General features: G+C 42.2%; 1 protein-coding gene across 6 annotated transcripts in view; it reads right to left on the bottom strand.

The window, feature by feature from the left end:
* KLF12 (Kruppel like factor 12) overlaps positions 1-22,485 on the bottom strand; it is a 245,234-nt gene that overhangs the window by 135,703 nt on the left and 87,046 nt on the right. For all 6 annotated transcript variants that reach the window (XM_032678675.1, XM_032678680.1, XM_032678681.1 and 3 more), the window contains exon 3: positions 8,095-8,184. In XM_032678675.1, the coding sequence (XP_032534566.1) occupies positions 8,095-8,184 (90 nt within the window). The remainder of the gene's footprint in view (positions 1-8,094; positions 8,185-22,485) is intronic.

Below are 22,485 nucleotides of genomic sequence, written 5' to 3'. Positions count from 1 at the left end.
AGAAGTTTCAATGGAAAACATTTTGTATAAGGAACTCTGAACCACAAAGAAGCTGCTGTGCATCAGCAGGTCACCACTATCCATCCATATACCTAATCATAGATGGAGGTAAATGTGAGGTAATTCAAGACAGCTTTCTTGATAATAAAAGCAGGATAGCCTAACTCACCTTCCTCAGTTTCTTAATAGGAACAGAGGGACTATGATTGCAACCTACTGAATTTCACTGTTGCAACCTAAATTGAACTTTGGATGCCCAATCAGGGAAGTCACCAGATGAGAAGATAACGGCTTTTTATATGCCAATAATTGTTTTGCATGAAGTCTAAAATGCACATTACTGTATCTCAGAATTGCACTGCACTGTGACATGGAACAACAGAGACCTGTGATGAATTTCGAGGCAGAAGTGCAATAGGATTTCAGAATTCACTGCTGTATACCAGCTGATACATAGCATGCTCTGAGCTTCCGTGACTACAGCATTAATACCTTCCTGGCAGATGCATACGAGCAGAAATCCATACTTGACTAGTTCCTTAATTAGACTTGCAAACTCAATCAAAATTACAGTTAAACTGTGAATACTGGATTCCCCAAAGAATGAACATGAAAGAAAATGAACACAGAGCACACACAAGAGTCATTGGAACTGGGGTTACTGGGAGGAATTACATTAATTGTAGATATTTTGATAGTTGAAAATTTTTCTTACTTTTGTTTGGTTTGGGTTTGTTTTTGGTTTTGTTTCATTTTGTTGCATTTTCATTTATTTCTTTAGTGCAGTAATGGAAATGTTGACCTTTTGCATCTTTATAAAAGAATCAATTTTCAACCTAAAATGTGGATTTAGAAATTCACAGGAACCAACGGATACACAGCTTGTATGCTTGTTTTTCTTTATGCCTAGTCTCTCAACTGTGCAAATCTTAAAGGAGATTCCCATCATAAACTCTGGCCAGAGAGCAAGCTGAGAGGTTATACATCATCAAAAAAGCAGACTGGCTTGAAGGTGAGCTAACAAAATAATTGACTGGGGATAGAAGGCAACCAAACTATAATCTCACAATGCACTTCAGTACTATGCTCAAATCAAAGGGTTGACTTTCCTTCTCCCAAATCCAACATTATTTTTTCAGTCCATATAAGCACATAAAACTTATCAATTAATGTATTTAACGTATATTATATAACTGTGATTTTTCTATAGAACTGTAACAATATTAAGCCATGTTAATTTCTGAGTAATATCATACATTCTCTTTGAAACCTTCTCCAGTCTTGTAGATAAAATATTATCCTTTTCCTCTACCAAATACATTTTAATGAAACCTAATTTTCTAGTAAGTGAAATCATCTTCTTGTTGCCCTTCCATCACTATAGATATAGGAAACCTCTTTTGTGCATGGCACTGTTGGCTGAACACAAGCTGTTTAGAGCAGAGATCTTCCTGAGCATCACACCTTTACACTTGCTGCTAAATTCCTAATACACACAATCACTATTTTCTGAAGATGGCCATTAAACCAGTGTCTAACCTTCTGATTAATTAAATCAAGATACCAGGGACCACCCTTTATTGGTACAGTGCCTCACACAATTAAGTTCTCCCACACAACTGAAAATGCCCCTGTTCCTCGCATACATACAACAAATGATACCAGACAGAATAAGGAGCACAGTCCCTGCTGTGCTCCGTAACAGCAAACTTAGCTGCCTAGGAAAGGAAAGCAATGGCAGACAGTGGTCAGTAAATTAAGTCTCAGAGGATCTGGGATCCTTCTCTTAGTGTGAATTTCAGACAGCATCATAGTCTTACAAACCCACCTGCATTTTCTCACAGCAATCTTGGTTAATTTGGCAAAAGCTGCCTGGCAAGTGTGCTCACTGAGCTAAGCTATCATTTCCTATTAGTCTTAAATCTATTACCTTGATATTGGACTTTTGAGTCTGATCCCTGAAGAGAAAAAAAAAACCAAACAAAAAAACCCAAACAAACAAACAAAACCAAACAAAACAAAAAACCAAAACAAAAAAAAAATAAGGAGACCAAACCTACAACCATGGTAAAACCCCTTGGCTCTCTACACTAGAAATGACTTCAAAAGGAGTAAGGAACATGTGAAATACTGAAATATGCAGTGTTCAGCAATGCAGCAGTGCAGAGACATGCCCGGAATAGGCAGTTTGGGTCCCAGAAGTAGTAGAGATGTCTCAGGACATAGCTTCAGATACAATTCACAAGTTCCAATCGCACACTCCTGTCAAAAGCAGCACCCATGATCTTCTTCTCACCTTTCTTTCCCGTCTCCACAGAATAGAGGACATCCATGATTTCCTAAAAGTGTGACTTGCAGGGCAAATAGTGCCATTCCCTTTCTCCTTTTGGGTTAGGTTTTTCTTGGATCAGTGATCGGTTGACCCTACTCTTCCCAATGTCACTGAGTCACTGGCAAGGGATTCAGCAGGAACGCCAAGATGACAGCAAAATTGTAGGAGTTGGCTACCTTTTATTCTTCATGCAAGCTTCCACTCAGTGTGAAACAGTACCAGTATTCATCATCTCATGATGCAGTGCAAGGAAACAAGGCTGTATCTCCTTAGGTACATCTCACCTAACTTTGTATCATTCCCTGTAGGTTAGGTCCTTACTGGTTTTCAGGTCAGATCCTGATCTCTTTCAGAAAAATATCCTATATTTATGACTGTAAAGCAACTCATGAATCATACTAGCTGCATTTCTAACATCTCAATAATATGCCTTAAGTGTCATCTATTGCAAGATAAAGAAAACCAAAAGCAAATACGAAGGGCTTTCTTTGCAGAAGAGTTTGATACATGTGCCATTTATTTCCCCAAATCAGTCATGCTAAACATTAAGAAATTTAGAAAAAAAAAATAATTATTTGAATGAAGCAGAGATTCACAAATTACAACAGCAAATACAAGAAGTTCTCTTCTTCTGCTAATACAAAGAATGTACATAAGCTGAATGAATCATCGCAAAACAGTTTCCCATACAGTCATGGAGCAAGCTTTGCTATTGGGACTATACTCAACTGAATCTGAATAGGTATTTTTGGAAATCTTTAAAAATAAAACAGATTTATGTTAGTACTACCCAGGCTGAGGTGGAACGTGTTTATATATATATAACAACATAGGGATGAATGGCATTCTTGAGATATGAGACAACAAGATAATTTTGCTGGAGATGAATAACACAGAACAATATTGGCTTGTTAAAGGGTTTTGTCATTTTAGCCATTTCTTTTCATAATTCAGTCATGATAAGGGATTGGAACGGAGGCAGATCAAGAAGAATTAGGAGGAGAATTCACAAGAAGATATATAATCTTCCACTAATAATTTGAGAGGACAAAACGCAAGCAAAGAAACAGATGAGACTGCAGATCTGGAAACAAAAAGACTGATGAAAATTGGTGGTTCATTATCCTCTCTATTTGAAGACTAATTGTGGGACGTAAGTCCCACATTTATATCTCCTTTTAACAAAAGCTTATGGCCCCACTCAGCAAATACGTCAGAAAGTGCAGTTTTACACATCTAAGTCAGACACATTTACCAGTTTTTAGAAACTGGACCAAATCTTGCAATGATCAAAACTTTCAGACTTCACGCTGAAGCCAGCCAACACTATCCATCCTAATTTCTTGATAGTAGCCACTAGCTAATAAATTCACTGCCCCATCTCTATTACCGATTAAATTAATCCAGCCTCTGTACATTTTTACAGTGAGAAATATTACTTCTCAAAAAAGTTTTTGGCACAGCCAAAGACTGAAGATTTTTTTTTTTTACTGTTGAAGAACCCCAACTCCAGCCTCATGGGGTGGGAACACCTTCTTCACACACTTTTCTGAAGCTGGTAACTGACAGACAAAGATTTTACTGCAGATTGAAAGATCTAAAGCTGTAGGTCACTGGAGGATATTAAATGATAAGCAAATTCACATTTCTAAAGTAATTCTACCAATTTATTAGCAATGCTAGCTCCTGTTCCACAGCAGGGGAGATAATAACGAAGCCTTGTTAAAGGGCAATGTGATATCTTTTATGTAATGTAGTTTTTTCATTTGTGATAAAGTCATTAAAGCAGCACTGTGTCTTCCTGAAGCCTCAAACAATAGTCTGCATTAAATCTCCTGTGGAAATTAAGGATAGTAGTTCACTGGAAAAATAAGCATCTGTTCTGGCTAATGCTGATGGCCTTCTAAAAATCATTAAACTATTCTAAACTGGCAACGATAAAACAATGCGGAACTGTTTTAACTTATTCCAAAGCAAAGAGAAAATCCATTTACCTTGTAAATACTTCTTTGTTCCAAATCTGCCTAGTAACCTTTATCTCATAAGGCATGTCTCCCTTACGGACTGCCTAAATCTCATTCTCCTACCATGACCTAACTTAAATTCAGCGTCCTTTAAATCTGGGTTGGTAAAGGTTTGTCTTCACTGCATTGACACAGGTTGCGGTTGCGGAGTCCTGCCCACCTGTTCTCTAGTCACAGGCTCCAAAGATCTGGTGCACTGGGCAGAGTTGAAATGTCAGCTCCAATTTCCTTTCAGCCTCAGCTAGAGACTGGGCTGCTTTGCAGTAGGAGTAGCTTGCAGTTTCATTCTCCCAAGGCTACCCTAAAACCTCAGCTGGACTACACTTTTTTTGTCCGTTTAATCCTTCTGCTGTATTGCATTTTAAATCCACCTTCACTTGGTCTAGATATGTAACACTTGTGCAGTAGAAACTTTTCAGGGATATGAACCCAGGTTTGGGCACAGAGCACCCAAACACAAATAGTGAAACAAAGTGTCTCCTAACAAGAAAGTTAAAGATCTCGGAGGTTACGCACAAAGTATAGGGAAGAACCTTACACTCTACTTAACCTCTCTTGCAAAAAAGACTGAAGACTCCAATAGGAAAACCAGAAATATAATGGATTGATTGCCTGGCTTGATATCCAAATACAGCAGAAAATGCTAGGCTCCGCTTAAGGATTTGCTCTGTCCTGGTTCTCATCTACATCATGGGTGACCTTCTACTACCACCACATGTAGTCAAGAGACAATAGGTGGTGAAGATCAAGTTACTCAGAGCATCCCAAGGAAGATGAATGGCCAAACAATATCCAAATTCCCCCAGCAAGGTCCTTTCTGTGAATCCCACCCTGGAACTACAAGACACAGGTAACCAAGGCACAACTACAGAGAAAACACCTTTTCTGACTGATATATTCATGTGTCCTGCAGGGAAGCGTTCAATATACCTATATGGAACAGGCACACATCCTTGGAATCCACAGTTGATTTAATCTTAGTTTCAAGAAAGTTTTGGGTAATTGCCTTGTAAACACTCATCACCATTAACACAGAGGACTCATCAAGACTGGAATACTTAGCTATCACATGTGACAGTCTCCCACAGTGAAACAGCAACCTGAGGAGCAACCCCACTCTTCATCATACACTGTACAGTCTGGTCCCCAAAGGGTTAAGCAAGATCCTCACACATCACCACAATGGAGTTTTTCTGTTGCCACTGGAAAGCGCTGGAAGCTGATGTTGGATAAAGTCAGATTAAAAACAAGGTGTGTGCTTTCAGAAGCACAGATAATTACTAGCATAGCTGTGGAAGGTCCTTCATCATGATCAATTTTTAAATCAAGATGACGTTTGTTTGAAATATGGGCCCAGATCTAAAGAGGAAGCAATTCAAAGCAGTCTCATAGCCCTTCTAAGACAACAGTATCCCAAAGCTTCATTAGCAAAACATGACAACTCGGCACTCTCTGGTTCTGACAGCTAAGCACTCACCATCCTGGTCAAGAGCCAGGCCAACTCCAGACCCTGTTTCTTCCACTCCACAACTGATACAGCCTTCATGACCCCCCAACCACACATGAAACTTTTTTTTCATAACCCTTAAACCATGCCTCACTTTTGCCCTTGCAGCAAACCTAGAGCCAAGAGCAGATACCAAGAAGGAACAGCAAAAAAACCAGATGTTTTTCTATGGGTTTTGGAAAAGTCTGTCTGGTGTTCAGCATCCTAAGTGATGAAGCTTTGGCCACTACGTTCAGCAGACTCAAAATGTCATCTTAGTTTTCAAATTTTCAAAGTAGAAATCACATCTCCCTGTACACACATATGCTGCAATGGAGGTACAATTCTAGGGACTTCGGGCACTATAAACAACACACACACAAACACCACAATTTCAGATTCATACTACTGGTTTCACACTTTAGTTCCCTCTCCATGCTTCCCAGTTATGATATTCATCTTCCCAAACAGCTCCATGTGCTGTTTTTGGTAATCACATCCTTCAAACACTTGTCCCTGTTACGTATACCAACATCTACGTATTCAAAACAGTCTCCAAAGCACATGCTAAACATCTGTTTCAACGAGCTCTCTTTAGAGTTTAAGCTGTTTGCTGGAAAACTGCCATCCTAATGGCCAGCTCTTCTGTTAGTGAACTGGAGAATTCATTTTGTATTTATTGATTGTTCCCTAATGAAGAGTCATAAAGGTGCCAGAGACTCTTGACCAGACACTACTTAATTAGTACCAAAGCGCATAAAATCCCAAATCAAACTGAGCTCTCTGTCCAATGGCTCAGCCACTGGAAAAAAGTGACATCATTTTCTGCTAATACAGAAGTTCATAAAATTCTAATAAAGAACTCTAAGGAAATTAAAAAACTATATAGGTCAATCATTTCCTTCCAGTTTCTAAGACACCAAATAAGGTCTTCCAGAATCAAATAACACTTTGCTAAAGGAATTATTCTTCATAAAGGATCTAGCAATATGTATCATGCACAGAATTTTATTTTAAACTAAACAAAGGTAGATACAGGTGAAACTTTTGTCTTCTGAACACTACAGAGAAATGTTTCCGTTACATACAAAGATATGATGCAAAGCATCCAGAAGCTGATAAAAATTACCTCTAAGGGATCTGTCTTTACATCATTGTGGCTCATACAATAGTTCAGTTTTTATGTTCCCTCAAACTACAGTGTATTGGAGTATTTTCTGAGGGTACTTGCTCTCAAAAAGGCAGGGAGGTGAGCAAAAACTCGATTAGATGTCAAGTTTTTTTCTCTCAAACTTATAGCCTCAAAAACACCCTGAATAACTGATATTTCCTTGCAAGTGTTTCAAATTAAGTCATCCTGAAAGTTAATTCCCTCTCTTCCGTATAATTTTAATTCTCAATTAAATAACTGAGAAAATAGCAGAAAGGGAAAGAGCCAACTAACAGAAGGAGGCAAAAGCCCATCCCTACATGGCAATAGCATTGCTGCTTCTTTTGCATTGCTTGTTGAAGGCACATCTTCAGATTAATAAGGTGGCATGGATTCTTTGGGATAACACAAGATATACACAAGGAAAGAAATTGTCATGATAAAACCAAATCCATTTAATACATATGCCCTCACAGTAATCTACAACTACTGATGTAAGTATTACCATATATGCAAGAAAATACCCTTCCATTTTCCTAAAAGCTATCACTCCAATTCAAAATCCTATTCATGATCTGCCCTGTATTCAGCAGCTGATGTGATACCAGCTTTAACCATCTGAAGGTTCTAGTCCTCTTATCCTAATGATAAACAAGTGTATTTCACCCCAGAGAGAGCAGGTTTGCATAAACAGAAAATGGAATAGGACAAGCATATAAAGGTTGAAACAATCACTGTAACGCTAATATCCCAATAAGGCAGAATAGCAAATATATTTATATGGACTTCCCAGACATAAGAATTTGGCTTCTTTACTACAATCCATTCTTTTTTCCTGTTTTTTATTTGTTTCTTTGTTTGTTTGAACTGGATCTTTTTATTTATAGTTGTAAAATTATACCAACACCATTCCAGCTATCCTAGATAGTTTTAGTAAGTCTGCAGAGTTTTGTTCTAGATCTCACCAGTACAACTCCCAAGAAAATAAGCTCCAGAACAGTGGAAATAAAGAAAAACAAAGAAAAGAAAATGGGAGGGACAGCTAACCACAGAGAAGCTGTGGAAGGGTCACCAGAGTGAGGTCACACAAACCTCTTCTTACCCCTTGCTCAGATTCCAGCAGCTCTGTTTTGACTCTGACTGCCGGCATCCCATCAAGCATTAACATTCTGTTCTCAAAGGCGCTGATGTCCTAAAACAAAAAAGGACAAGGTTAATAAAAAAAAAATGGAAGAAAACCTTGTTTTAATTCAGTGATTTAAGTTCTATGATACCATACAAGTTAGTTTCTTTTAGTGGAAATGAAGTTAACGAAGATATAACAGTTATTTTAAGGAGGAGCTGCCAAGTTACTGCTTCTGTTAAAGAAGTAAATTATACTTTTAGTTGCCCTTAAAAGAGAACTAAGTCTCTGTAAACAGTAAGGGAAAATTATCTCCAATTACTATTTTGTAATTTGAAATTAATCACACAGGTGCACATATATTAGGTCCTTGCTTTAGAACTGGAAAAGAGAGCAGTGATGTCAAATCATTTGAAGTTTTTGGGAGTATACTTAGGTATAGTTGATTTGAATCAAAACATTTGTACTTCTGTATTAAGTAGAGAAAGCATACGCTTATGTTCAGAAATGTTACAGGGAAGGCCTGTACATACACACACTATAAATTAACAGAACTCCTCATATTTCTTATCATTCATTGCATTTTAAGGTTATCAGCATTTGTCAATTAAAATCTCCACACACGCACCTCTGACACAAGACAGAGAAAAAAGCATGTTAAAAACATGCACTGCCCACGTAGTAATGGGCAATATATGCCAAGAGCTTCAAGCTGAAGAAAAATTTCCTTCCCTGAATCAACATCCCTGCTGTGTAAGTCTCATTCTGCTGTTGCTGAAGTGGTTTATGGAGACACACAAAACTTCTTGTGCCTTCAGTTCAAATACTACCTCAACCTGAGTCAATTTTCTACTCCAGCCAAGGCTCAATGATGGTGTTTGAAAGCAAGTACCTTTAGCTGTCATTTAGTTTGGATAACATATAGACAATAAAAGACATTTTATCCTTCAAGTTAGAACCTGACCTTACAAATCCAGACACCTTGGGTCAGTGGTACAGAAACACAGAGATGCCACAGTTATTTTTCAAATAGTGAAACTACAGCACGTATCATTTAAAAGTGGCTCATTCACAGTCAGTTATTTACATGCAGCCCTGTTTGGAAGTCAGCACTCTAAACTGGAAACTCACCTCCGCTCTGTTACCTTGTACTCCTCAGTAACCCCACCATAATGGAAAAAAACACTTTTCCCCTGTGTTTCACAGGCAGCAGATCTGTTCAGCACTGCATGGTGCCATTATTCATAAGGAGTATGTCATATGCCTGTTTCTTATCATGGTTGCTGCAGAGGAATTTTAAGGAAAATGGTCTGTCCCAATGAAGCTTCCAAAACACATTTTAAAAACTTAAATTTAAACATTTCCTTTTTTCCTGATACATCCCATCCCAGGACTTTCATTTTCAGGGATATAAGCACTGCGGAAGTTGTTTACTTTTGTATCTACTGTAATTTAAATAACACGTTGAAAAGCAGGGAAACTGATATGCCCATGCTCCAACATGGTGCCACAAGCAGAAGCAAATGACCTGTTTAAAATCCCTGTCGTCCTCACTTTGAACTCTGTGTGGTTTGATACTACAGGGCAGGCAGGAACTCAATGACGAAGCAGATAAGCAAATGTAATCTCTATTTTTAACTTTAAAAGTAGATTTAGATAATTGATAAAAAGCTCGAAATGCTTAAGTTATAAAATTTCAGATCAAACAAGTCATTTTCAGCAGAACACCTCTGCATTCAAAGATGTGTGAATGAAGACTACTCAAGCAACTGAGACATCCCAGTCCGTGCTACGCTTCTTCTGTGTATCTACTGTATTTTTTAGACTTGACAAAACAGGAAGAAGAAAAAAAGTTCTTCCTATGTCTTCTTAGCAAATAATTTTGTGCAACTTGATCTTTATTCAGTGTTTGAGGCATGAGGTGGACAAAAAGCAGGAGGGTCTTCAATGCCACAAAGAAGCTGGATGAAATTGCTCTTGGCTTTACATCCTTCTTCCCAGGAAGGGCAGTGCACTGTTTACTTATTAGCAGCAGATCTCAAGTGTCACTGAGCTCCACTGTGGGGTGAAGAAGGCAGGACCCAGCGTGGCATTCCTGGCTCCCCCAGTGCCTATTCTGCAAGAAAAAGCAGTTCCTCTCCTTTCTTGATTTACAGGAAGCACAGCTGAGTTTTACAGCAAGATCAGGAATACACCATCATGAAGCATCCCTTAGGCTGTTTAGCTCATAGACAAAGAAGAATGAACTGATATTGCATCGTGTCCCCGAGGAAGTCTTACCCGCCTGAGCAAAGGGACAAGGCCAGCTTATACAGGAGGCACAAGCTGAAGGAGGGGGGAAGACAAAGCGCCATGGAGGAAAGGCAGGTTTAATGAACTGTTAGAATCTGATTAGAGGCTAATGTCCCTTTTAGTGCTTTGTACCAATTTACAGCTGATATACTTGAACCATTTTTACCCACTGGCTGCGATAAACTCAGTTTTAAAAATGCAAGCTAACCAGAGCTTTTGAAGTTTAAAACTGATAAATCATGAAAACCTGACTAGTTCATGTACCATTTAACACATTTACATTTAACTAAATTTCCATAGTGTTCACTTCCCCTTTTGTTCTCTAAAAATCTTATTTCTTAAAAGCAACCTTTCGAGCGCTGGTCTGAAGAGCAAATGCTCTGGCTGCGAACAGCTCTGGCTTTTGGGCAATTCATAATTCAGAGTAGCAATAATCACAGGAGTAAATTCTTTCCAAACTATTTGATCCCTCCTGCATTTATAACTGGAAGTACATTGTGTGACACATCCTGGGGGGCCACTGCCAAGTAGTTCCAGTCTGTGTGCTATACACAGGGATAACACGTTCAGCCCTAGAAAGCCGATCTTTCCCAACTGCGCTCTCCCGCCATAACCAGTTTTGCACTACAGTATGTTCAAAGCCATGCAGTAAATAGGATGTAATTGCCAAGGTTTGCATTCAGTGGGCTGTCACCTAAGCCAAAGGGGCTTGACTCATTCTCACAGAGGCTGAATGTGTTAATTGAATTCTCCCAGGAGCCTCTAAGGTCAGACAAGCAGATGGAGCATCCACACCTGAGTGAGGCCAGGCTGCTCCAGTGCCCCATGTTAACTGATGACACTCATGAGACCCACCCGCAGAGACTGGTGATATGATATATTGAATCAATGAATTATTCAAGCCACAGCCCCTTCCTGACTCACTCAATCCTCTTCATCAACTGTGGTAGCTAACTTCCCTCCCAAAATCACCCAGGTGAAGGTTACCTAAATTCATGTGACAGTCCTTCCTTCTCTATTCTCCCACTTCAACCCTCCTGGTGTACTCCAGTTACCCACCTAGGTAAAGCACATACCAAATGTACGTCCTAAACTGGGCATATAATGAAGCCAAACACTGCATGACCTTACCAGAACATCTGTTCTCTTGGATAAGTAATTCATCCTAAAAGAGATCACACTCTTTCTCAGTGCAATCCACTGGAGCCTTTCACTAATCACTTTCAGACATTTAGTCCCTTGAAACATTAATTAAAAACACAAATCACACCTAGGTCCATACTGTTGTTACCGAAGGCAGATAAGCTTACAAGCTCTTCTTCTGAGAAGCTATAGCAATCAGTTTAATAACCAGAATCTCCCCCCTCCTAAAAGGCCTACATTTTCAGTACAGCACCACTGTAACCAGAACTAGCATTTTCTTAATGAGGATGATTTTCTGCTGCAACTTTTAATCAAATTCATCTTTGCCTACTTTAGAGGAAGAAAAAACCAAAAACCTAATTATCTCATCCTTATACAACACCTCCACCCCCCACAGCATCCTATAGTGTTTATTTAATTATGAATTACACTATTATGACATTTGGCTCCATCCACAAGAAGGGCTAAGGTTTTATAGCCAAGTTTTTAATTTGGTCAAGCCATAAATATTGAGAATCACACTGCAAACTTTTAACAATCACAGAGGAGCTGGTGCCACAACCACTCTCCTGTCCTGAGACATCACCAAAGACATCCCTAAACTCCGTTCATAATCACAAGCACATAAGCACAAGATGACACGAAACCGCATGTCCCCATCCCACATCACAATTGTCTCTCCCACTCTCCAAGATTTTCCCATCGAGCTGCTCAGCACTAAAGCACGATAGGTCCAACCCCATGCCACCCCAGGAAGAAAGCTCAGGCTTCAGAGTAATCAGAAAACTTAGACCTCACACTTCCTGCATGGACTGACAAACATTACCTTCCTTCCTCCTCTTGTTCCATTTCATGAATGTGCTGGTTTGAAAGTTAACTAGCAGAGGAAACCAAGCCAACTCAAAGAGAGATTACAAGTCAGAATAACAATTTAATAAAATAATACAATAAGTACGACCACACAGACAAGCAACAGGCAATAACCCACAAAGCCCAAATGTACAACCCAGCACCCCGGGGCACAAACGAAGCGGTGCTACCTGGGCCCCCCCTTGAGTCCAAAACAAAGGGAGAGGGGAAAAACCTGCTGGTGGGAGAGCTGCTGCAGTCCAACCAAAAGTGGTAATTGTAGTCCGGCCAAGGGTGGTGAAGAGCTGCAGGTTGAGAGCGATGAGCTGCGGTCCTCCTCTGGATCCCACGAGTGGTCCCAAAGGTTCCGAAACTCCAGGTTTATATACTCTCCAGTTCAGGTGGGAATGTTCAGTCCTCCCCTCAGAGCGGGGAATTCCATAAAAGGGTATGAGGGTGCTCATTCCATAAAAGGATATGAGGGTGCTCAGGAACATTCCCCCCCCCCCACCCCCCCTCGCAGGCCTCTACTGACAACAGTTTCTGGGAAATGGCATGGAGGGCTATAGAATACACAGTCTGGGCTACACCCATTCAGTGATGAATCGGTCCCAGCTGTTCCAACCAGGACATTATCCACCCCTTATTCTATGCCGTCCATGTCATGCCCAAATTAGCCCCCTTAAAAACTATGTCTCCTTAAAACTATATACACTTACATATATATATATATATATATAATGAAACATTACAGACCATTCTCACTCAAAATTAGGTCCCCTTGTGGTACACAACGTGTCTCCCCATCTTTTTGCATTACCCACCAGGTGGAACCAGGTCCTTGAGCAAAAACAATCCCTCGGATGGGTTTGCCTTTGCTTGAGGTGGGACTAATCCAAACAGTCTTCCCTAACATTCCTCTCATATGCACCACAGGGACTTTATCTCCATCTACAGTATGCAAAAGTTCTGATTGAGCAGGGTCAGCTCGATTGATGGAGCCTCGGGTGTTGACCAACCAGGTGGCCTTTGCTAAATGCAGCTCCCAGTGTTTGAAAGTCTTCCCACACAGTGCCTTCAGGGTGGTTTTCAGCAGTCCGTTGCACCGCTCAACTTTTCCAGCCGCTGGTGCATGGTAGGGGATATGATACACCCACTCAATGCCGTGCTCTTTGGCCCAGGTGTCTACGAGGCCATTCTTGAAATGGGTCCCATTATCAGACTCAATTCTCTCCGGGGTGCCATGTCGCCACAGGACTTGTTTTTCAAGGCCCAGGATGGTATTCCGGGCAGTGGCATGAGGCACGGGGTATGTCTCCAGCCATCCAGTACTTCCTTCTACCATGGTCAGTACATAGTGCTTGCCTTGGCGGGTTTTGGGGAGTGTGATGTAGTCAACTTGCCAGGCTTCCCCATACCTGTACTTTGACCACCGTCCACCATACCATAGAGGCTTCACCCTCTTGGCCTGCTTGATGGCAGCACATGTCTCACAGTCATGGATGACCTGTGAGACAATGTCCTTGGTTAAGTCCACCCCTCGGTCACGAGCCCATCTGTGTGTTGCATCTCTCCCCTGGTGACCGGAGGCATCATGGGCCCATCGAGCCAGAAATAATTCTCCTTTGTGCTGCCAATCCAGATCTACCTGAGAGACTTTAATCCTGGCAGCTCGGTCCGCCTGCTCGTTGTTACGATGCTCCTCAGTAGCCCGTTTCTTGCCTACATGAGCGTCTACGTGACCGACCTTCACACTCAGCTTCTCTACCCGGCCAGCGATGTCCTGCCACATCTCTGCCGCCCAGATGGGTTTCCCTTGGCGCTGCCAGTTGGCCTTTTTCCATCGTTCCAGCCATCCCCACAGAGCATTGGCCACCATCCATGAGTCAGTGTAGAGATAGAGTCTTGGCCACTTCTCTCGTTCAGCTATATCCAAAGCCAACTGAACGGCTTTAAGCTCTGCAAACTGACTTGACCCACCTTGTCCTTCAGTCGCTTCTGCAACTCGCCGTGTGGGGCTCCATACGGCTGCCTTCCATTTTCGGTTTGTCCCTACCATGCGACAGGAGCCATCCGTGAAGAGCGCATATCGCCTTTCATCTGCTGGTAGCTTATCATATGGTGGGGCCTCCTCAGCCCGTGTCACCTGCTCTTCTTCTTCTTCAGAGGATAGTCCAAAACTCTCACCTTCGGGCCAATTGGTGATAATTTCCAGAATCCCAGGGCGATTAGGATTCCCTATCCGGGTTCGCTGCGTGATCAGAGCGATCCACTTACTCCATGTCGCATCGGTGGCGTGATGTGTAGAAGGAACTTTTCCCTTGAACATCCAGCCCAGCACTGGTAGTCGGGGTGCCAGGAGGAGCTGCACTTCGGTGCCGATCACTTCTGAGGCAGCTCGAACTCCTTCATAAGCAGCCAGGATCTCTTTCTCAGTTGGTGTATAGCTGGCTTCAGATCCTTTGTATCCCCGACTCCAGAATCCCAGCGGTCGTCCGCGGGTCTCCCCAGGCACCTTCTGCCAGAGACTCCAGGAAGGGCCATTCTTCCCGGCTGCAGTGTAGAGCATGTTCTTCACATCCTGTCCTGTCCTTACTGGCCCAAGGGCTACCGCATGGGCAATCTCCTGTTTAATTTGTTCAAAGGCTTGTTGTTGTTCAGGGCCCCACTGGAAATCATTTTTCTTCCGTGTCACAAGGTAGAGAGGGCTTACAATCTGGCTATACTCGGGGATATGCATCCTCCAAAAACCCACAGCGCCTAGGAAAGCCTGTGTTTCCTTCTTGCTGGTTGGTGGGGACATGGCTGCTATTTTGTTAATTACCTCCATTGGAATTAGGCGGCGTCCATCTTGCCACTTCACTCCTAGGAACTGAATTTCCTGAGCAGGTCCCTTGACCTTACTCTGTTTAATGGCAAAACCAGCTCTTAGGAGAATCTGGATTATCTTCTCTCCTTTCTCGAAGACTTCGCCCGCTGTGTTCCCCCATACAATGATGTCGTCAATGTACTGTAGATGTTCTGGAGCCTCGCCCTTTTCCAGTGCAGTCTGGATCAGTCCATGGCAAATGCTGGGACTGTGTTTCCACCCCTGAGGCAGTCGATTCCAAGTGTACTGCACACCTCTCCAAGTGAAAGCAAATTGTGGTCTGCACTCCGCTGCCAAAGGAATGGAGAAAAAGGCATTGGCAATGTCAATGGTGGCGTACCACTTGGCTGCCTTGGACTCCAGCTCGTACTGGAGCTCCAGCATGTCCGGCACAGCAGCACTCAGGGGTGGTGTGACTTCATTGAGTCCACGGTAATCCACTGTCAGCCTCCACTCTCCACTGGATTTACGCACTGGCCATATAGGGCTATTAAAGGGTGAACGAGTCTTGCTGACCACCCCTTGGCTCTCCAGGTCACGGATCATCTTATGTATAGGGGTCACAGAGTCTCGGTCGGTGCGGTATTGCCGACGGTGCACTGTTGCTGTGGCTATCGGTACCAATTGTTCTTCAACCTTCAGCAGTCCCACAGCAGAGGGGTCCTCTGAGAGACCAGGCAAGGTGTTCAACTGTCTAATTTCCTCTGTCTCCACAGTAGCTATGCCAAAAGCCCAGCGAAGTCCTTTTGGGTCTTTGAAATACCCACTCCTCAGGTAATCTATACCAAGGATGCACGGGGCCTCTGGGCCAGTCACGATGGGGTGTCTGTGCCATTCCTTCCCAGTCAGGCTCACTTCAGCTTCCAGTACAGTCAGCTGTTGGGATCCCCCTGTTACCCCAGAAATAGAGATGGATTCTGCCCCTACGTATCTTGATGGCATTAAAGTACATTGTGCGCCGGTGTCCACTAAGGCCTTATATCTTTGTGGCTCTGGTGTGCCAGGCCACCGAACCCACACTGTCCAATAGACTCGATTGTCCCTCTCCTCTACCTGGCTAGAGGCAGGGCACCCCTAGTCCCGGTCATGGTACTCGTTGTGCTCTTCTTGTGAGTATGACCTGGAGGTCCCTTCGAGAGGATCAGACGTATCATCATTCCTGTACCGTCTGGAGTCTTGCCCACGAGAGACTGGAGCAACATTTACCCTTGAAGAGTTCCTTGTGGCACTTGTTCCTCTTTTCAGTTCACGTACCCGGGCTGCTAAGGAAGAGGTGGGTTTCCCATCCCACTTCCTCATATCTTCTCCCTGCTCACGGAGGTAAAACCATAGATTACCACGTGGAGTGTGTTCTCTCTCCTTAGCTGGGGGACGCTGGCTCCTAATAGCAGAGACTCTTGTTTGTCCTGGCGCGATATGGAAGATCCCTTCCTTAATTTCTTCTCTTAGCTTCTGGTGTCCCTCTTCAATCTTCTCTTCCAGGCTTCGGACATGTTCGGCCAGTTTGGTTTCCACACATGAGACGTGGGCTCGTAGTGGGGCGGTGACAGTGTCTTCATAAATCCTGAGTTTACTGACCAACGCGCCCACCTTGTCCTCTCCTTCCCTCCATTGCAGCGTTGCTAAGTAGCGGGAATACATTTCTGGCCCGAGTCGTGCAAACTTTAACCACATCTGGGATGTGCACTGTACAGCATCTGGACTTTTAGGGAATCTTTCATCCTCTGAAAAGATTATCTCCAGTACAGCTAATTCTCTTAAACACCGGATACCTTGTTCCATCGTGTTCCACTGTCCTTGCTGTACGTGGAGGTCCTCCTTACAAAGGTATCTCTCCCTCACACTGGACAACAGTCGCCGCCAGAGGCTGAGAGTTTCCTGCCTCCTTCCAATCCCCTGGTCAATGACTACATCTCGAGACAGGGATCCCAGCTGTCTGGCTTCACTCCCATCTAGGATTGTATCGTTAGCTGCGGCATCCCAGATTCGGAGCAGCCAGGTCAGAATGGACTCATTCGCCTGTCGTGTGAACTCTCTCCGGAGCTCACGTAGCTCACCCAGGGATAGGGACCGAGTGATTATTTCTGGCTCTGTCTCCTCCGGTGGATGTGAAGGTCCTGCCTCTTCATCATCATTTGCTATACGGACTGATTTAGTCTTTGATTTCCTTTTCTGGACAGGGGCGACTGCTATTGGTTTGGGTTGTTCTTCTGGCTCCTTGATGGTTTGTGTGGACACGGTGCCGGTTGATTCATTTCTTTCTCCCTCTGACTCAGCTGTGGTTTGGGTGGACGTGGTACCTGTGGATCTGCTCCTTCTCTCCTCCCCCTGACAGCACTGTACCATGTCAAGTAGTGTCCGGTAGGCAGTGGCCAGGGCCCAGCAGGTTGCTGTGAGCTGACCATCTCTGGAGCTACCAGAGCATTTTCCCTTCACCAGTCTTATCATGCTAACAGGATCTTGCAGTTGTTCAGGGGTGAATTTCCAGATCATTGGAGGAGAAAACTTCTCCAAATACTGGCCAATGTCCTCCCACTTCCCGTGCCACTCAGCATTATCTGCTCCCAGGGTAGGTGTCCAAACAACCTCCCTAGAAGGCCCTGTTCTGACCCTAAACATGGTGTAGACAGTACAGAGCAGACAAAACAACACTAACAATAACATTATGCTGTCCTTAACATCAAAAGGGAACTCAATATTTCCAAAAACTGTTGTAGCAGGTCTGAAGGGGAAGAAGGAGGTGAGAGGCTGGAAACAACCATTCCCCCCTGTTTCCCCAAAGGGCTGGGTGCGATTTTTAATGAGGCCCCAGAGGTAGCAACCCAAACCAGGACAGGCAAACAGGACTGAATATACATTTACAATGAAACTCATTGCTTCTGATGTTATGATGACATAAATATAGTAAACTAATAAAGCAATTTGGATCCCTCTCCCTGGTTTTAAAGAGAGCATCAAAACAGGTAAATAGTTCCCCATTTGTGGAAATATGAACATGCTCAGATACAACATCCACGTGAATGCATCAAACAACATGGTGATCAGGGAGTTTCTATATCCAAATAGACAAATGCTTAAAATGAAATTGTGATTCTGACTTCTCTCTCTCTGCCCCACGTTGGGCGCCAAAAATTGTGCTGGTTTGAAAGTTAACCAGCAGAGGAAACCAAGCCAACTCAAAGAGAGATTACAAGTCAGAATAACAATTTAATAAAATAATACAATAAGTACGACCACACAGACAAGCAACAGGCAATAACCCACAAAGCCCAAATGTACAACCCAGCACCCCGGGGCACAAACGAAGCGGTGCTACCTGGGCCCCCCCTTGAGTCCAAAACAAAGGGAGAGGGGAAAAACCTGCTGGTGGGAGAGCTGCTGCAGTCCAACCAAAAGTGGTAATTGTAGTCCGGCCAAGGGTGGTGAAGAGCTGCAGGTTGAGAGCGATGAGCTGCGGTCCTCCTCTGGATCCCACGAGTGGTCCCAAAGGTTCCGAAACTCCAGGTTTATATACTCTCCAGTTCAGGTGGGAATGTTCAGTCCTCCCCTCAGAGCGGGGAATTCCATAAAAGGGTATGAGGGTGCTCATTCCATAAAAGGATATGAGGGTGCTCAGGAACATTCCCCCCCCCCCACCCCCCCTCGCAGGCCTCTACTGACAACAGTTTCTGGGAAATGGCATGGAGGGCTATAGAATACACAGTCTGGGCTACACCCATTCAGTGATGAATCGGTCCCAGCTGTTCCAACCAGGACAATGAACACAAGTAATACACAGAGGCAAGGTGGATGATGCTAATTACTGCTGCCACTAATGAAAGTTACAGGCTTACTTAGTCACACTGAAGAGTTGCACACTGGCAAGACAAAGCCACGGATGGTTCTGCCTTTCCCATTATGACCTATAACATTCAGCTGATAATTCAAAGTTTCATAACTCTGGTGGTTTGACCTTTGCTGTCTACTAGATGCCCACCCAGTCACCGTTGCACTCCTCCTCAAAAGGGCAGGGGAAGAACACAATGTAGAAAAGCTTAGAGGCTGACATAAAGACAAAAACATTATTTATGAGGTACCGACACAGGCAAAACAGACTTGACTTGGGGAATATTAATTTATTGTCAATTAAAATAGACTTTGATGGTGAGAAATAAAGACAAAACCTAAACATCTCCACCCACCCCTCCCTTCTGCTCAGGTCCAACTTTATTCCAACTCTTCCTTCACTTTTCTGCAACAACTTAACTTTAACATGACACACTCTCATTTTGAGAAATGAAATATCAGCTGGGGGAGGAAAATTCAACATTAAAGCTACAATAAAAGTTTCATGTTCAAGGGAGTATGTTTTAACAGCTGAGAGCAAAGAACAACCCTTAGGCAGTCTTTCTGTCCCAAAGTTATGACGTATAACTTTACCTGCTTCATCTTCTATTATTTTTACACAAGTTTTCCGCACATGCAATAATTTCTTAATTCATCATTATATTTAATGGCTCAAAAATCTGGAGTATTTTTGTTATAACAATGTTCTTGACAGCTCATAAACATGAATGTTTAAGTCTTCCTTTTTTATACAGATATCTTAGAAACATTACTGAACTAATCATGAAGTAACTTATGTCAGTTATATGCCCTATCAGTAAGATTATCTTGTTGATTTTTCTGAACATATATACCTAAATTCATATTATTCTCAATACACTTTACTACAGTGAAGTTATTAATCAGTCAAAGCAAGAGACAGCATAACACATCAGGGCAAAAAAATCTGAAGTGATCCACTCAAGGCAAAGTTTTTGAAGACATGACAGAATCTTTTAAGGATATGACTAGTTTTCCAAAGCGTGAAATTGTTTTTTCTCTTTGCTTCAAGGGGATAATAGAATGAAAGATTACCATCTCTCATCAAGTCCTTAGAGAGAGGAAGCCAAGGAGAATCACTCAGTTGTCAACCACCTCAGTTTCCTAAAGACCTTTATATAACATACAATGAGATCTGTTGGTCACTTCAATGCAGTTCTCTCTAGGAGTTTCCTAAAGACCTTTATATAACATACAATGAGATCTGTTGGTCACTTCAATGCAGTTCTCTCTAGGATGAGGCAGATGTAACATTGTCACAGTATGCATGAGAGCAGTTCATTCCAAAAAGCGGAGGAAAAAACTATCTGATAGAATGAAAGTAGGTTTATGTGGCTAGAAGATAATCACTCAACGGGGAATTCTGCCAGGGAATCAAGGGTAACAGCCCATGTCTTGCTGTAAGATCTTCATCATATGTAATTATGTCTATAGTTGTGTGAAATGTTCATTATGAAAGCACAGTTTCTGGTAGTTCTTCATTTTACTCTGAACTTTAATTTCCAGTCAAATTCACCAGAAAAGTATAGGCTGCATTCACTGATGCATTCAGGAAAGCCACAACAGTTTCTTGAGAAAAAAGTGAAGTAAAGCCTTAGCATCCATACTGTTTTCATCTGAAACAGGAGTCGATTCGAGTTCGTTCCAATTCACAATGAAATTCCTTTAGTGAGTAGGGAAGTGGACATGCATCAGCATGGCATCCAGTGAAGAGGGAGGCATCACAGCTCTAAGCTTTCCAGGAAGGCCTCCGAGTGTGGTCTCTTATTACAATTGTGTGTGCCAGGTAGAGACTTGATTCTGTCAATGCCCAAGAGGCACATGCAAAGGCTGGCCTTCAGCTCATGCTGTTCTGCTCAGATCCTCATCTGATGTACCAGACCGTGTCCAGCTGTATCCCATTGCTACTAGTACAAAGATGTACACATGCAACACAAGCTTCTCGAATTCCTAGTCTAGTGCCTAGATCTCTTGGAAGAAAATAATACTGATTTTGAAGACAGTAGACTTTCCAAGGTTATGAAGTATTCAAATGCCTAAGGACATAGCCATGTTGTAATTTGATGTATTTTTACAAATCTGTCTCCAGGGAAAGAGTTCAAGTCCAGACAATATTCAGTGAAGAGAACCAAGATCTCAAATTTTGTTGCTAAAGTCTTTTTTGTTAGTTTGGGTTTAAATTAGTTTTAGGGAATATAAATACAACCAAAGAGATGTGGTCAGCTTCCAGGTGACAGAGAAGTGTCAAGTGCATTGGAAACTAGAGGCCAATCTGCTATTTCTGAGACTCAGCAGGCAACCCTGTCAGCTTTAACAGCTTAAAATCTCTTTACATCAGCTCTGCTCTCCTGCCAGTTGTAGCTGTCTCCACAAAGAATTACTGATCCTTCCTATAGTATGGGGTTCAGACGCAGTGTTACAAGTAACAGTACTTACATCAGAGACTCTCCTTTAACTTTTATCAACATTAATGGTTTCATTGTTTTCCTTCTAATACAACATTCACAGAATATTTGAGGTTTTGTGAATACCAATGGATTCCTTAAGTATTTGTGGATTTTCTTTGCCTTACACTTAAAAGTTCCGCTTTACAAAAAAAGGCCCAACCTCCCTCCCCCGCCCAAAAAAAAACAGCAAAGGAGAGTCAAAAAAGAGCCATCATTTAGGAGAGACGCATACTTAAGAAAGAGGTAGACGTGCAAAAAGCGTGCACTATGCATTTATCTTTACACTGGATTTATTTAAAAAGACATTTTTTCAGAAAACTCGATGGTACACTATAGTAAAATAAACTCTTGATACTTTCTCCTTTGGGTTTTTGAAGTACAGACAAGTAGTGAAGACTACTATCAACTGGAAATGCATGACTTTTTGACAAAAAAACCCCTGCTAATTGACCTAGATTATCACTTTTCCTTGACCACTGTTATAAGACAAGTGGTTTTAAAACACTACTGCTCAATTTCCAATAGTTTTCCACTATCTTATGTCAATGGTCCTTGAGTTTGGAGAAGAGTTTAAAGACAAGTTTGAAGAATGAGGCTTTTGATGCTTAAAATTAAAACCAAACCTCACCACCTGCCAAAAAAAAATTGTAACGGAAAGTGTAAAAGAATTTTTCTAGTCCTACATTTTCTGAAGCACATACTAAATAAAGGTTACCTTTATTACTAAGTGGGTTGTTGCCTCCACTACTAAAATTGGGAAAAGAAGTTACACGAACAGCTAGCAAAAACAGTTTCAGGTCAGGTTTTCATTCAAGAGGTCCCCTGTCCTTTGTCTTCACAAAAAGCTTAAATCAAAGCCTAAACAATCAAAAAGTAAGTCTCAAGTCAAGAGATATTTTTAAATAA

This window comes from Chiroxiphia lanceolata, chromosome 2 (genome assembly GCF_009829145.1).
Source record: "Chiroxiphia lanceolata isolate bChiLan1 chromosome 2, bChiLan1.pri, whole genome shotgun sequence".
NCBI classification, from domain to species: Eukaryota; Metazoa; Chordata; class Aves; order Passeriformes; family Pipridae; genus Chiroxiphia; species Chiroxiphia lanceolata.
Note: the sequence above shows the minus strand (reverse complement) of the source record. Positions and strands in the feature narration are given on the sequence as shown.